General features: G+C 65.8%; 1 protein-coding gene across 1 annotated transcript in view; it reads right to left on the bottom strand.

Moving 5' to 3' along the window:
- Window positions 1–16,749, bottom strand: part of PRDM16 (PR/SET domain 16) — a 291,415-nt gene that overhangs the window by 146,543 nt on the left and 128,123 nt on the right. The window contains exon 3 of the mRNA XM_028511738.2: window positions 13,778–13,825. Within this exon, the coding sequence (XP_028367539.2) occupies window positions 13,778–13,825 (48 nt within the window). The remainder of the gene's footprint in view (window positions 1–13,777; window positions 13,826–16,749) is intronic.

Here is a 16,749-nt window from a genome sequence, read left to right as displayed (position 1 = left end):
CTAAGGCATCGCCCCTTCCCTTCCTGCCACTTTGTGGCCCAGAACAGCCGTTGGACAGGCTGCCGGGGACCCAGGGGCCAAGCAGGCCCCAGCTCAGGGCCACCATCCACTGAGCGAACCTGCCCCGGGGGGACAAGCCTGAGCCGGGGCCAGGGTGGTGGGTGCGCCAGGCTGCCCTCCCGAAATGCTGGTCCTCCTGGACTCCGCCGCATCGCTGAGGCGGGCGGGCAGGCCACACGGCCCCAGACCACAGTCCTCGGCGCGTCCCTGGAGGGGGCAGACGTGTCACCTGCGAGTCTGGCTCCAGGGGCGCCTGGGCCGGTCTACCTGAGGGCCTGGCTGGGTGCGGCGTGCAGGTGGGCGGGCGCCGTCCCGCGTCCCTGCCCCCAGGCAGCCCCCGGCGCTCCACAACTGTTTACCGGAGGGGGGGGAGCGGCCCCCCCCCCCGCTGCGCAAACACGCTCTGCAAAGCCCCCGCCTCCCCACCCCTCCCGCTCCCCGAGCTCACACGGGGAGCCGGCGGGCTTATCGGGAGGGCCGCCTGGCCGTGGGAGGGTGTTTCCACGCATTGTGCGGCTGCATGGAAACCGAGGCCCGTCAGCTCCGAGGACAAAGGAACGCCAGGGCTGGAAACCCGAAACTATTTTGACCCGACGACATCATTTTCAAAGGAAGAAAGCCATTCGCGGCCCACCATTCACTTGCTATCTCGCAGGAAGTCCTGTATTTCTTATTGACTCCCCAAGGCCTGCTTGTCCGTGTGAGAGGTCGCCTCGGAGCCCCGTGCGTGGGGACGTTTATGAGCTTTCTTTCCGTCCCTTCCTGTTGGGTTTTCCGCCAGCGCCGCCTCCCGGGGGTGCAGGCTCGCCCCGGCGCTGCTCCGGGCTGTCTCTCCAGGCCCCCCCGGGACGGGGCACCGAGCGAGGCGCTGGCCGCCTGCGCTGTGTGGCCAGGTCAGAAATTGGGGCTCCAGGAGGGTGGGCGACGTGCCCAGGTTGCACCGATTGATGGCAGGGCCAGAGCTGCAGGTCCTGGGCTCTCGTCCCTCCTTCGGGGGCCTCCCCCGAGCTCTCTGGTTCTCCCGACGGTGACGGACGGCCTCTGGGCGGGACTTCACAGACTCATCACCATCATTGTCATGGTCAACATGGGCTCCATCACCACCACCACCATCACCACCATCACCACAATCATATCACCTTCATCACCATCATCTTCATCACCACCACCATCACCACCATCTTCATCACCATCACCAACATCACCACCATCTTCATCACCATCACCACCACCATCACCATCACCACCACCTTCACCACCATCCGCATCACCTAGGCCTCCCTCTGAGCCCCGGCACACGCCCGGCGCTATCCTGAGTGCACTCACACCAAGTAGCTCGTGGGACCAGTGACCACGGCCTTGGGGCAGGAGTTGCGACCACCTCCCATTTGCAGCAGGGGAAACTGAGGCACTGGAGGATAAAGAAGTCCTCAGACAGAGTCTCTGCCCTTCTGAGAATTCCCTCCCTGCGTCACACCGAGAGGCCCACAGAGAGTGCTGGGGACAGCCTGCACGGGCACCGCTGAGCCCCCCAAGGCCTCGGGAGCTGTGTGGGGGGGCTGGGCCCCAGGGCACAGGGGACCATCTGCTCAGGATGCGTGCTCTGGTGCGGGGGGCGCACAGGTGCAGCTGTAGGTCCTGCCGGACTGTCAGAGTTCCCTTGGAGGGTGAAGCACAGACGGGGGCCGAGGAGGGGTGGGGGGAGGGCTAAGCTGCCCCACACTGCCCTGAGGGGAAGGGGCTTCTGAGCAGGGGGGTCACGTGTCATGTTGGGGACCCAGGGCCCCAAAGAGGGGTGGGGGCGGTGAGGAGTATGTCGGCAGCACTCGGGGGCCTGAACGTGACTGTGAGAGACAAATCCTTGGGGCTCGGTGAGGACACGGGGGATGGGAGGCCAGGGCGTGGCAGGACAGCCAGGGGGGCCCACTGGCAGAGGCGGGCGGGCCCTCTCGGCCCGGCGCTGGGCCCCCATCCTGGGGGCGCACGCACCTCTGGGTCAGCACCTGCCTTGACTTTCCTCCCAGGGCAGCTGGGAGAGACGCCCGCCTCCCCTCGGCTGGGTCTGCCTCCTGGAGGGCTGCGCGGGGGCAGGCACTGCCCGGAGACCCTCATCCCTGGGCTCTGCCCCCAGGGTGGCCGCCGGGCCAGACCCTCTGGGGCGAGATGGGCGGTTGTCCCGCGCCAGCCCCCTCCCGTCCCTGCCTCTGCACTTCTCGTCCAAAGCAGAAACACAAAGGGAGGAAATCTATTCACAGTCCCGCCTCCTCGCTTTATTTTTGCGGCTCTCTGGGGTGCCCACGCTTCAGATTCTCTTCCGATAATCATGTGCCCTTCTGGGGGCTGGCTAACCCGGAGCCTCGGGCTTGGGAGGCAAGAGGCGGGGGCGGCCTGCCCAGGCCCGCAGGCTGTCCTCCTGCCGGCGCGGGCTGCACGGAGTGGGGGGCCCGGCCCCCCCCCCAGGGTGAGGCGGGGAGGCAGCCTTTTATGATGTTTTTCTGTGTTCGAACATCCCTCCCTACCCTCAGCTGGTGCGTGATAAATGTCACATCAGGCCCCTTTTATGTGATAATATCCCGGTGCCGGCAACGCACGTTTCCGGGGCTAATACTCAGAATCTCGGCCATTGCGTGGAAATGACAGAAGCGAGGTTCCCGCACGAAATAATACGTCTCGCCTTTTATGACTTAATTTATCATTAAGCGCCCCGCGGAAGAGACGTCTTGTTAGCCGGGTGAGGAGCAGCCGTCAGCCGCGACGGCGGGGCTGATGGAGGTGGTGGGGGAGGGTGGGGGGCAGTGACGGCCCGTGCGCGCAGGGAGTGGCGGCCGGCGCGGAAGGACACATCACTCGAAGGGGGAATCGCCGCTCACACCGGCCCGTTCAGTGGAAGCGTCCCTCTCTCCAGCCCGAACCCGTCTGTCCCCCGCACACTGCCCCCTGCGCAGACAGGGGATGGAAGCGCTGGCCCTGCACGGGGTTCCTTAGAACCGCCCACCTGCAGGACCTGACCACGCCCACACGGCTGGAGGGGGCGTTCCCGCCGGAGACGAAGGCGGCAAACTGCACAAGAGGCTCCTGGGAGCTGGCCCCCGACCCCTGCGAGGAGGAGGAGGGTCTCATTCGGAACCAGGGACTGGGGGCGCTAGGAACGCAGGCTGGGCGGCCCCTGGCGCGGAGGGTGGGCCTCAGAACCAGCGCCCCAGGAGGGCAGAGTCAGAGGACTTCCCCTCGTGTCTCCAGCACCTGGGACAGCGCCCCGCACGCCGTGGGGGCTGGGAGTCACTACAGGGCCTGCGCGGATACCGAGTCTCCAACGTCATCCACTAAGTCACCGCAAAGGGAGACACCGTGTCTGTCCATTTTCTTCGAGCCTTCTCATGAATGCACGTTCTGAGATGCGTGTATGTATTGCGTGTAAGACGTGTGTGTGACAGGCATCCTGTCGGAAACCCTCTTTCGGGAAAAAGGAATAGGTCTGCCCGGCCGGTGGCTCAGTGGCTTGGAGCACTGGCCCGCGCACCGAAAGGTTGTGGGTTCGATCCCCAGTGAGGGTGGGTCCTAGGCTGAGGGTGTGATGTCTGATCGGGGTGCAGACGGGAGGCGGCCGATGGACGCTTCCCTCTCAAATCAACAGACACATCCTCGGGTGAGGATTTTTTAAAAATAAATAAAAAAGAAAGGTACAGTGGTAGCTTTCCATTTGTAGAGCGGCTGCAGGGTTACAGAGACGTGAGTGGAAGGCAGTGTTCCTGCGTAACCCCTGCTGACCGCTGCCCTCCCGGGTCCCCCGGTGAGCGGCCTTGATCCGTGGGGTCACTTGTCACAACGCTGAGCCGTCATTGACACGGGCTCATCCGAGCCCTTCATTCCCACGAAGGTCGTTCTCGGTGCCGCGTGTGCCGTGGGTTCAGATGAACACATGACGTCACATGTCCACCCGTGTCACTCAGGGTCTCATCGCTGCCCTGAGCACCCTCCGGGCTCTGCCCGCCCGCCCCGCCCCTCCCCTCGTCCCCCACCCCGGACTCCTGGCTACCATGGACGCTTCCACCTTCTCCATAGTTTTGTCTTTCCCAGGACGCACTGGAGTGGGAGCCGCCCAGCCCGCGGCCTTTTCAGGTCGGCGCCTTCACTGAGGCCATGCATTTCCGGTTGCCCTGCTTTGACACCAGACCAGCCAAATGCCTCCGAGACCCTGGCTGGGCTGGGCGGGCTGACCCTCGCCCGCCTGGGCCCCTCCTCCCCTCTCCCGGTCAACCTCGCCACCCACTAGGGAAGGTCACCCGGAGGAAGGGGTTACTCCGGCCAGTTCCCAGTCCAAGTCATGGATGCAGGACTCTGGGATCCCTCCCAACAGAGGGGCTGGGATGCCTCCTGGGAACGGCCCGGCACTGGTTTCCCAGGCAACTCAGGACCAAAGATCATAGCCTCCCTTCAAGCAAGAGTGTCATTCTCGAGGGCACGATGCGTGGGCATCAGCAGGGAAAGGGGCTGTGCCACCCGGACGTGCCTGCACCCTCCCGAGAGGCAGGGCTGCTTTTCCCACCCTGGGCTGTTGGCCATGATCATGACCTTGGCCTTGGCTGGTGTGAGCCTAAGCCTAAGTGATTATGCGTGTCAGCCATCACCATGAGAACCACACAGCCCCGGGAGCCCACTGTCCAAGGAGGGTGACATTCAAAGGACACCGGGCCCAACCACCTGCTGGGAACCAAACCCAGCGGAGCTGGCCTCGCCCACATGTGAGTGAGAACCAGCACATGTGTGAGTGTGGGGTGGTTTGTTACGCAGCGTTACTGTGCCGATGGCTGACTGATGCGCTCACTTCCAGTTACCACCATGCAGTGCAGGCCGGCCTTTCTCCGTACTGCACCCGCGGCCCAGCGCCACTCCGCACTCGGTTCCTGAAGCCCCGACGTGCCGGGCAGCTTGACGCCGTGTGTGCAGAGCGGCCCTGCAGGCACGCGTCCGACACTCAGGACGCCTGGGAGACTGGTCTTGGCGGTGGCCATTTGCAAACTCCCGGCCTCTCCACTGCAGGGCGTGGCCTTAGCACGTGACTCATGCTCTTGGCCTTGGCCTCCAACGGGTGACATACATGGGGTTGGGGGTAAATGAGTCCGTGCACACAGGTGCCGTGCCCCCAGAGGAACCCAGCAAGGGTGATGACACAGCCTCGGCAGCGGGTCCGTGGAGCCTGGCCCCCAGGGCTCAAGTCGGCAGAGGACGGCCGGGCCGGGGACAGGCGGGCAGCTTCCCACAAGCCCCGCGCCTGTCTGCGCTCCTTCCTCCTTCTGGCACCAACACCTGAGCAGGTGGCCGAGCGCGTGTCAGCCCACCTGCCACGTGAGCCCGGGAGCTGCTGCGGGAGGGAGGGCGGAGGCCCCAGCCCCCCCAGGATGCCCGCTCACACGCCCGCCCGCCCCTTTGATGCAGTATACTCGGCGAGAGGCTGGGCCGCCCCACCGAGACGCCGGGGAACCGGAGCCGGGATGCGTGTGGAGGTGCCCGTCCCCGGGCTGGGGCGGGGGCCTGCTCCGTTACAGGCCAGCGGTGGCTTCTTAGATGGGGTGGGGAGACACAGCCTTCCGAGGGCTCTGCCCCCACCAAGAGCTTCTGCAGCCTCCCAGAGGCCCTCGGGGGCGGCCCCCACGGGAGGATGAAGCCCCCACATGAGGCCCGGGCCGAGAGGAGGAACGGGAGGTCCCACACCCGCATCTCACCATCCAGCCCTGCCTGGAGAGACTGTGTGCCTGAGGCCTGCGGGGGCCCAGGCCCCAGCAGGGGCAGCTACACAGCCTGGACCCCCCACACTTCTGGGGGGGACACCGTCTGAAGCATGGGGGAGCCTCGATGTTTCCCGGGGGCTTGGGGTGCTCGACCCGCACCCACCCGCCGCTGTCTTTTACCCAGAGAGGGACTGGCCACCTCGACGCTGGGTGTGAGTAAAACCAGCAGCGGCCTCTCATGCAGAATGACCACAGCCACGCCAGTGGGAAGGCCTCCCCCCCACCCCGCCGGCTGGGCAGATGTGGCGCAGTCTCGCAACCGAGCGTTTGAAGCAGAAGTCGCTGAGCAAGCCCGGAGCTGATGTGTTTTCTCTCCTAATAGTGTGGCACAATTTAATTAACTCGCCACTGCACCCACCTGAAGATTACGGAGTTTATTGGCACCGCCATCTGGCTCCTGTAAGCCGGTAATGTAGATAATAAATCTGGGTCATTACCTGCCGCCCGAGAGGGGCGGCTCGCTCCCGCGCGCTCGGCCGGCCCCCTCCTGCCCGCGAGGTGGGCCCGGGGCAGGCACCTGCGCCTGTGAACTCTGACCCACGGCAGGTGCCACGACACCACCACCTAGGAGACAGGTGTCCTGGAAGAGGCCCGACACCCACGGGCACGGCCAGCGCACACCCGGGGTCTCACGGGCCCCCTTGGCCCCGTGCCAGCCCCAGCAGCCGCACCCCTAACGCCCACTCAGCGCTCAGCGGGCCTGGTGCCCAGGCGCTATCTGGTTACCCGACAGCACAGCCAGACCACACGGTGCTGGGGACGGGGGTGACGCCCTGGCCGCGGAGAGGCAGGCTCTAGAGCGACAGCGGTCCGAGATCGGCCGTGGGCCGCACCGGCCAGGGCCGACCCCAGTCAGAGGCCCGGGAGGGGCGGGGGGCCTCAGGGAAAGTAAGGCCCTCTCCTTTACCTGCGGGGCTAATGCCCACGGTCAAGTCCCCAGTCTGTCCTTCCGAATCACTGGTGTTTCGTCTGCTGTGGAGGTTTCACTTTGGGCAGGCTGGGGGCAGGGCCGGGCCACAGAGAAGGGTCCCCGTCACCTGCCCTCACACCCGTGCTGGGCTGCTGGGGGACCCCAGGGGCCTGCTCCCCGCTCCGGGACCTCTGCCCCAAAGCTGCCCCAACACCTTGCCTTTCGGAAAGGTCGCACCAGGGGAGCCGCAGGCGGGGAAGAAACCTTGGCTCACGGCTCTCCACAGAGGGGGGAAAACTAAACTCATTCCTCCCCCCCACCCCAGGTACGGCCCCCAGGGTCTGAGGAGCAAGCGCCCTCCACACAGGCCAGGCCTGAGCCCCGCACCTCGGGCTCCCCGAGACCAGGCTGCCCCCCCCCAGACAGGCAGGGCCCCGGGCAGGTAATAAATTACCGCCAGGGAATTAATGACCGGCAGCTCTCCCCAGCCTAATCTGGCGGTTTAAGCTGATTTCAGGAATCCTTCCGCTGGGGTGGGGGTGGGGAAGCGGAATCCTGGTGAGGGGGGCGGTCGACAAGCAAAAAGTCTGCATTTGTAATACCGTCACCCAGCCCGGGAGCCGCCTCCAACTCGCCCTGGCCGGGTCTCGGGCCCATGAATCACCCTTATCTGCTCGGGACGGGGCCGCAGAGCCACCGCCCCAGGGCAAGTTCAGGTGCTGCGAGGTGGCTGCAGGTCAGAGTCCATCTGGAGGCCCGGTTTTCTGCCCCGGGCACCCGAGCCTCCGCAGTCACACCTAGGCAGCACAGGCCTTTGCAGATAAGCCATAGCAGTTGTGAGCCCCGAGGCCTCCCGGGAGACAGAGGGGGAAGGGCCAGTAGCCAGACGTGGGGCTGTTCCGGGGCGGGGTGCTGAGGGACACCCCCCCTCGCCACCCACCCCCGGGGCCGCCGCCCCAGAACAGTGGCGGGAAGGGCCGGGAAGGCCCCGATTTGCGTCGACTTTCTGCTCTTGGCCCCGCTACACCTCCAGGCTTTGCAGCCTTTGATTCAGCAAAATCAAGGATGCAAACTTCTTAGGAGTACTTAGTTTCCATGGCAACCGAAGCTGACCTCAACATTATTGTTCTCAAGAGGAGACTGACTTTCCTATATGTTCATTCACTGAATTAATGGACTCCTGGTTCTTTTATCAGCAACCCCGGAACAAAGGCGAGGGGGACGTGTCGGGAAAGGGCTTTCAGCCACTGTCCAGCCTTTTGTCCGGGGCTTACCGCAAGGAGGCGAGCCTATTCAGCCCCAGATTATCAAAATCAACTCGGGGCTGTCTCCGGGGCAGCTAAACACACTTTGATTTCATAAAGACATAACTGATCCCGCATGCAAATTCATAATTGCGATCGCAGGGGGCTTGGGCCCGGGTCTCCGGGGCCCTCCCTCGGTCAGACAGCGCGGTGTGCAGGTGATGTGTGGTTGAGTCCAGCGCTGGCAGGCGGGGACGCGGAGACACACACGGGAGGGGTTCCTGCGCCTCGCTTCGCCGGCCCGGGCAGCCCGGGATACCCGGGGCGACCACGCTCACCGAGTCCCAGTGAGGACCGCTGAACCGGCGCGCGCCTGTCGGCGCCTCATTCCGGGGGTTCGGTGTCCGCGGTCTCCCCGCTTCTCGGTCCAGCCACACGCCCCCCTCCCCCGCCCGCCCCTCCTCCTCGCCCGCCAGCCACCTGACAAATAGCTCCGCTTCCCCGGGGACAACAATGCGGACGAAACGCGCCGCGCACCACGGCCCTGAACACCGACGCCTGGCTGTGTGTGCCCGCGAGGGGCGAGCTGAGGCGGCCCAGGGCGCTGGGATGGCCCTGCAGAGCACCCAGGTGCCACCCGAGGACGGCCCGGCGTCACCCCGGGGTGCGGGGCTTCCGCCGGGAGCTGCTGCACACAGACACTCAGCAGCAGCCTGTCTCCGCTGACACTGTCCCGGGGTTCTCTCGGCTCAGCTCCTGTCCCCGGCTGCCTGGTCACCCTCCATGAGCCCCCCCCCTCGCCCCCCAAGGGACACAGGAGACCTCGGGGCTGCCCATCACCAGAGGCGTTTGTCCCAGGTCCAGCGATGAGAGAAGCGTCCGCACCCAGCGGCCCCGGGGGCCAGGCCGCGGCCCTACCATCCCGGCAGCCATTTCACAGATTATCACAATTATCAATCCGTCACCCCGTCCGGACAACGCCGGTCGGGCCGTCGGACGCCTTTCATGACCTGTAGCACTTGGTGGGTAATAACGGGGGGGGAGATTTATGGACCCGTCACGCTCCCTCCTCCAGCAGCGGGACTTGATGAGTTCCATTTATTTTGGACTCTCCTTCCCGGCCCCGGCCCCGGCCCTCCCCGCGAGCGCCGCCGGGCGGCCGCCGCCTGCCGGGCTGCTGCAGAGGCACCCGGCTCAGCCCCCGCCCTAGCCCCGGAGCCCACAGATGCAGCGGATTCCCGATTTGTAGGTTGGCGATGTGGGGGTGGGGTGGGGGTGGAGAAGGGGGAGAGAAAATAAAGGCGAATGAAGAAAAAGGCCCCTTTCCTTTGTGTGCGTGGGCTCCGGCCGCACCGCGCCGACACGTCCGTCCGTTGCTCTCGGGGCCGCCCGGGAAGAGGCGAGGGGCACAGAGCAAAGGCTATCGGGGCCCACGCTTCCCCTTCCCTATCGCCACAGAGATTGAATCAAAATTCTTTTAGCCGATACCATCTCCCCGGGTGGACGGCACTCTTGTTAAGGGATAAATGCAAGCCCTCCAGAAAGTAAAGAATACGTTTAAGCCTTTTGCCAAATGTCTATCCTATTGGATTCTGATAAGACGGCCACTGAGCCTTAATAACGTCTTCCATCCATTTCCAGCGGGCCCCTCGCGCGGCCCTTTATTCGTCCCCAAAGCCTCTTCGCCCGGCCTTTTTATTACGGGCTGCGGCGGGCTCTCCCGGGAGCGGCGACCCGAGTGATGGATGGACCACCGGTTAGATTATCTCCCGCAGATGCTTGCTCTCCAGCAGCCCCGGGCTTTCCCTCTAAGTAAACAGAGACTAAATAGAGTCGGCGGAGGGGGCCGTCCCCGAGGTCCCGCACGGGCAACGCGGCAGGCGACGCACGGCCCAAGTGACTTCAGGGGAAGACAGAGCGCCAGGGCCGCGCGGTCGGGGGCGGGGGGGGGGGGGGGGGGCGGCCCCTGGACCCGCGAGCGCGGTTCCGAGTGTCACCAGCAGCACAAGTCCCAGCTGCTGGGGCTGCGGGGTGGACAGGAGGGCAGGGGAGGATGCAAGAATATGGGGACATGGGATGGAGAGGGGGCTGGGAGCGGAGGGGGTGCTGCAGGGAACACCGGGAGGGAGGCACCCAGCTCAGCCAGGCGGTGGCTCCGCCCCTTCTGGAGGCGGGGCCAAGCCTGGCGCTGCTCACAAGCTGCTGCACCTGTCACTCCAAGGGCAGCCCCGCCCCAGGCCACCGATCCCGCTTGCCCCCATTCAATCCTCATCCCCTTTGCCGTGTGAACTACGCCACCCGCCCTGGGCCCGGCCGTTTGTGAGCAAACTCGAACAGATGGATTCTCCAGCCCCTTCGGCACCCGGGCTCGCTCTCTAGTAACGAGAACTTACCACTGCGACTTCCCTACAAGATAGGACATTTGCTGCATTTCCTGTGTCAAGCCACGGGTTGAGCTAACTAGCGTCTGTTGCATGTAACGGCTGCAGACGGGGAACAAGAAGTATCATCTTCCTCAGGTTGGAAGAGGTGAAGCTCAGAGATGTCCACTGACCCCCCCCCCAAGGAGGCACGGTGCCCTGGTGCTCCCCCATCACGTGTTTGAGACCCCCGACCCCGACCCCGACCCCGTGTCTCTGGGCGAGGAGGGGCCCTGTCCAGCCAGACGCAGAAATCCCGAGCCACAGAACTGGTGAGTGGGAGTCTCTGTCCCGTTACCAGGGAGCTCACCTCATTAACCTTTAAATGGCACAGGAACGCACGTATAGTTACATGTACAATAAGCTTGGGACCGAGGGAGGACCCCCCCCTTCCAGAAAATGGGATAATCGTCCGGGGGGCGGGTCCCTTGCAGTCCAGGCTTCCCCCACCAGGTGAGTGCTCTGGGGACCCACCCGTGTCAGCGCCCCAGCCGCCCCAGCCGGCGTTGTCTTGAGGGGCCGTGACTGGCTTCGGTGAGCCTTTGAGACTCTCTCAGCACATTCGCCCGTTTCCCGGGTGGTTTACGAGCGCAGCTGCCCATGCTGCGCTGAGGGCCCAGCCGTGTTTGACCAAAAACAGGATAACCCCTGCGCCCCGCCCTCCCTGTTCACCCAACCCCACCCCGAGTGGCTTTTTTTTGCTTGTTTCCAGGGGGAAGAGGTGAAACAAAAAATGGCAGAAGCGCTGCAGGGACCGGAATCAGGCGTTCAAACCCTGATTCGAGCGGTGGGGGAAAGCCTGCATTGGCGAATAGGTGAGCTGCGTCGGGTGGGGAGGCCTTTGACGGTGGCGGAAGTTTAAACGTGTGAGAATCAGCACACAATTTTGTATAAATAACTCCAGGGTTTGCCCCCCCCCCCCCCCCGTGTCGTCTCCCACACTGTGGCTGACATCTGTCTGTTCACCAGGCGGGGCCTTCTGTCTGGGAAGACGGTCATGTGAGCACTGTGTGTCTTCGTCTCCGGACCCCACGCACGCACGAACCCCTCTGCCTTTGCTCAGGTTTCCCTCTGTGCCAGCCCCTCCCCCCCAGAGCGGAGGGGGCAGCAGCACCTGTCGCCCTGTCACCGTCGCACCGACCTTGTCACGTTCAAGAGCCCCAAGTGCTAATAAGGTCCAAGTTCAGTGGGAGATTGGTGCCATTCTGGGGCTCAGGGGATGGAGCGGCTGGGGGAGCAGCTGGGGGAGCAGCTGGGCAGAGCCCCCTGCAGGGAGACCCCCCCAAACGAGGGCCGGCTGGATGTCAGGAAGCCTGTTGCCAAACAGGTGACAGCCAAGGCACCCTGCCCCTCTGGCCGCTGGCCCCCTGGCGCCCCACCCCCCCAAGGCCCCGTCCCTCTCTCTGGTGGCCCATGCACAGTGGGTACCCTGGACCCCCGGTGCCAAGTCGGGGAGCTGTGAGCGAGGCTCTGGCCGGAGGGAACCCTGCACCCAGCCGTGAGCAGCCCCCGAGAAAGGCCCCTGGACCCCGTCAGCCAAGGCCTGGTGGCTCCGCCGTTCACAAAAACACGACTCCAGGACAGAGGACGTGCTGATCTTGTTCTGGTTCAGAAGTGTCGCACTTGCTCCTGACCAGCCTTGACCTTAGATTTGACCCTTGGCCTTCTGCCCTGACCCTTGTACCCGGGCTGGACAACCGACTGCCCCTCCCACCACAAATGCTTCTTCTCTGACCTCCCGCCAGGGGAAGTCCGCCCGGGGTCAGCCGGTCAGGTACCCAGTTGTGGCGTGAAAGCAGAGATTTCACGTTCGCTCTGCACGTTGAGACAGGAGCGGCCTCAGCCCCCTTTTGTGGGAGGTGACTACACCTCCACCCCGGGCCCGTGGGAGAGCCCTCCACGCCTGCCCCCCCACGGCCCTGCAGAGACAGGGCCCCGCGCAACGGCTGGGACGGGGGAGACGGCCGTCGGGGTCCGTGGGGGGCGTGGGGAAAGGCCTCAGGCCGCCCCGGGTGGACGCCACCTGGGGTGGACGTTTGTCCCGGTGTTGCTCAGACACAGGGGTCTCACAGGGCCCGACGGACAAGGTGGAAAGGTCACCCCGCCAGAGCTCTTGCAGGAGGTGGCCACAGGGTCAGAAAATGCCTTTTCCCCGAAATCCACATCTCTGGGATTGAGCCAGGTGAGAGGGCGCAGGTGCCCCCGTCGCTTACATACAGGTCACGGGTCCACCCAGACGGCAGGTCCCCCTGTGCCCCTTACATACAGGTCACGGGTCCACCCAGGCGGCGGGTCCCCATGCCCCCACCTCCGTGGAGAACTCTGTCCAGATGACTCAGCTCCGACACCCCCAGGTGCACAGAGAACCTGGGGCAAGTCGGACCACACTCTTCACGCTGGGAGCGAGGGTGGGGCTGGGGCCTCCACCTGCAAGCTCAGCTCTCCGCCTGCCGGGGCCGTGAGCACGCACTCTGGGATGCCGTGTGACCAACGCCCTGCATGTCGGAGCAGAGATGCCGATGGAGGGGCCGCCGCTTTGATTCCCCGGGAGACCAGAGTGCTAGGGCAGCACCTGTGTGGGAGCGTGGGTGCCCGTGTATCGTGCGTGAACACCACGTGTGTCCGCGTGTGTGTGGGCGTGTGTTCACAGACGGCTCTCCGGTGGGGGCTGAGCCCTGTGTGACGACTGGTTTTGGGTTTGGTGACGACTTCGGGGCAGCCCCCCGCCTGTCCATGCAGGTGCACCCCATCTGCGAGTGCACCCCCTTGCGGGCAGCCCCCCCATCCACGCAGGTGCACCCCATCTGCGAATGTGCCCCCTTGCGGGGTGGGCGGGCTTCCCGGGCCTCGCTCACTCTCTGGATCTCTTAGAGCTGACATGTGTCACCCAGCGACTCCCCGTCACCAGCCGGTGACGCCCAGGCGGCGGCCACGCAGTCGCTTCCTCCTGCTGTCGGGCTGCTCACTCAGCACCCCACAGAGCCCTCTCTGGGGGCCGAGCACGGACAGCAGCGGCCGTGGGCTCTGCAGCCACTCCCGTCTCTTCCTCCCCACACCCCTCCCGCCCGTGTGCGCGCCCAGTGGAGACGGGGAGGCGGCCGGGCTCCTCGCACCGCCTGGGCGGCCGCGCGCCCGCAGGCACGGGCTCTGCTCGGTTCTCGGGAGCTCAGCAGAGCAGCCCCCACCTGCCCGTGCGACCAGGGCCAGCCCCGTCCTAATGACAGGGCACCCCGTTCTGTCCCCGCGCAGGCCACAGACAGGAAGGCTCAGGGCGGGCGGGGCGCCCACGGCGGGGTCAGGAGACACAACTCAGAGCCCCGAGGGGGCACGCAGCGGCGGCGGCGGCTCGCCTACCTTTTGGACGCAGCTGTCCTGCGACGACACCTCCTCCGTCAGCATCTGCTGCAAAACAAGTTGGAAAGGGGCGGTTAGTTCCTGACCACACGCCGCTCTCGGGCCGCGGCCAGGCGCCGCGGGGGCAGGGCACCTGTTCTCTGAGACGGTGTGCTGGCAACCCAGTGGCTTCTCCGTGACATGACAGAAGTGCCCTGTCTGGGGGCCGGGGCCCTCATTCCTAACCATGCCCCCCCCCCACACCGTTCGCTGAGGGCGGTAAGGAGTCCCCCCCGGGGGGTGTCGCCTCCCTGCAAAAGGGGCTGGCTCCGGCCCCTCGGCAACTGTGCGGAGGCCCGGCACGTCCTTGAAGTGGAGAAGCATGGAACAAACTCTCTGCCTGCTCCCTCCGAGCGCCACCAGCAACACGGGCGGCCCAAGCTTGGGGGTGACGTTGTCCCTTCAAAACCAGCCCGGAACGGAGCGGGGGCTCCCGCCTGGCGGCTCGAGCGCAGGCCTGGGGCGGCGCGCACAGAGAGGAGGGGCCGGCCCTTCGGGGTTTCCCTCCGCAGCCTGGCCCTCAGCTCTCCTGGGCTCGGCTCGGAAGCTGCAGCCCTGGGCCTGGCCAGCGACTCCCCTAAAAACCGCCGGGTTCCACCCCGGCCGGCGGCCTGTCAGGGGACGGCCCCAGAGCGCTGCCCACGCTGAGCGAGCGGACAAGCCAGCTGCGTCCACGGGGGTTTCCCTTCTGGACCGAGGGGCCGTGAAGAAACACGCATAGAGATCGGGACGTCATTTCCATAAGAACGAAAACCGACACTGACACGAATATTCGAGAGATCAAACAGGAAGCGGTGTGGGAACCAGGGGTGTTGTCCCCCCCCCCCAAAACCGCCCCGTGGACTTTCGCATTCCGAGCAAGAGCGGGGCGCCCGGCAGCGCCCACGTGGGCAGGTGAGCCGACCGGGAGGCCCCGTCCCAAATCGCGGGCACACGTGCCCGGGCTCAGCTGCAATAACAGTAAGTCATATATTTTTAAATGTTAAAAATTCTACCCAGTTGGGGATCTTATGTTTCTCTTAATAGACTCTGAAACTGTGGTTTGGAAAGCGACGCCAGCGAACTAAATGAGCAGAGACAGAGAAGGTGAGCGGCGGGGTAGGGGGGCCGCCCCACGGCCCTGGGGCATCCTCGGGGACCAGGGCACCGGGACCCGGTCCCTGCCGGGCCTGGGGCTGCCCAGGGGCCCGAGGGCAGCCAGCGGGCAGGCCAGTCCCTCTGCGCGTGCGTCTGCCTGGTCTCTGCTCTGACCCAGCGCCGAGAAACCGGCGAGGCCCCGTGGGCACCGGGACAGCAGCAGAGGGGCGGGCCGGCCTGAGAAAAGCCGGAGACTGAACCTACCCTTCCCGGACCAGGAGCAGGAAAAGGTGTTTTGGCTTTTCTAAGTCACTCGGTCCCGAGAGCCCGGGACTTAACCGCGCGAGGGGCCCCGTGGTGGAGGCGCCGACACTGTGCCATCCTGGGGGAGTGGCCCCCTCCCAGCACTGCCCCTGAGGGGGCCGAGGCACGTCCAGTACCCCACAACTGCTGGGGGCCTTCCCAGGGAGGGGCTTCAGGGGCCCCTGTGCATGGACGCGTGTTTGCCTGGCAGGGCAGGAGCGCCTGCCACGGGCACCATGGGGCCCCGTGACCCCAGATGCAGCCGGCCGCCCAGGTCACAGGGCCCCCGGGTCACAGGGCCCCCGGGTCACAGGGCCACCCCGGTCACAGACACTGACCCCGGGCGCTCACTGAAGCCACCTCTGGAAGATGGGGGAGCATTCCGGGGTGTGGCCTGCCCAGGGGCCGGGGTCATGGAACCCCTTCAGGTCTGGGGAAAGGGAGGGTCGGCCCCTCCTGGTGTGGGGCTCCTGAGAGTGTGGACTGGGGTCGGGGGTCGTGGCAGGGAGACACCGGCCCACAGGGCACGCTGGGCCTCCAGCAGCCGAGGCTCGGTCTGTGGGTTAGGAGCCCGTGAAAGACCAGGCAGGAACCAGCCCCGCCCACTCCCAGGCCACATGGTCGAAGGCGTGGTCTCTCTGGGGTCCCGGGAGATGCCAGGGCTACCTGCCCACATGACACCGGCGACCACACCTCCTGAGCCCCAGGCCCACATGGCTCACCTCGCCCCCACACCTCCCTGCTCACACCGTCCCGAGCCCGTCCCCGGGCTGGACGTGTCCCATGGTCATGCAGGGGTCGCCGGCCTCCAGCTGGGCCTGGCCAGGAGGCCCCTCCTCTTCCGGTGGGGAGACGGTGCACTTGGAGAGTCCAGGCCAGAGCTGGACTGGGGGTCACGGTCACGGACACGGCTCGCCCCATCGCTCCCCAGAGGCCATTGGCACGACGTGCCCACACCTGCACCTGCCGGTCCCCAGCACAGGCCACGCTGGGCCCAGGGTGCGCGCTGCCCCTGTGCCCCGGCGTCCCTCCTGCCACGCCCGCCGTTCCTGCCACGGTCGGTTCGGCTAGCTGGGTCTTCACGCTAACGTTTGGTGGCCTTGACCTTCCTTCCTCCTCCCCCCGCTCCCCACGACCCAGTCCTGGAGAGGTAGCGGCTGGGATGACCGAGCCGGTCCTTACCTCGCCATGGCCAGCCCGTAAGCCCTAGGGGTTTTGGGGAGAAAGGGGGCTCATGGCCATCTCACGGAGCGGGTCGGAGAGTCCCTCGGGCTGGGGGCCGGGCTCGCAACACAAGAAGGACGGACACCCGAGGGTCCGTCCCATCCAAGGGCCCCCAGGCGGTCCGGGAGCTGGGTCCCACCCCAGCGGGAGTCAGTGCTCTGCGGGACGGAGGCCTGCCCACACACGGGGACGCAGAGAGCGGCCTGGGGCAGGGGGCCCGGATCTGGGGAGGGGCAGCGGGGGTCTGCCTGCTCTGGGCTCCAGACAGGGATGGCCGCCGCTCGGACCGCGTGTCCCAGTGGTGGGGAGCCTGGGGGGCCCCCTGTCGG

The sequence above is a fragment of the Phyllostomus discolor genome, chromosome 5 (genome assembly GCF_004126475.2).
Source record: "Phyllostomus discolor isolate MPI-MPIP mPhyDis1 chromosome 5, mPhyDis1.pri.v3, whole genome shotgun sequence".
NCBI classification, from domain to species: Eukaryota; Metazoa; Chordata; class Mammalia; order Chiroptera; family Phyllostomidae; genus Phyllostomus; species Phyllostomus discolor.
This window is presented reverse-complemented; position numbering and strand designations above follow the sequence as displayed.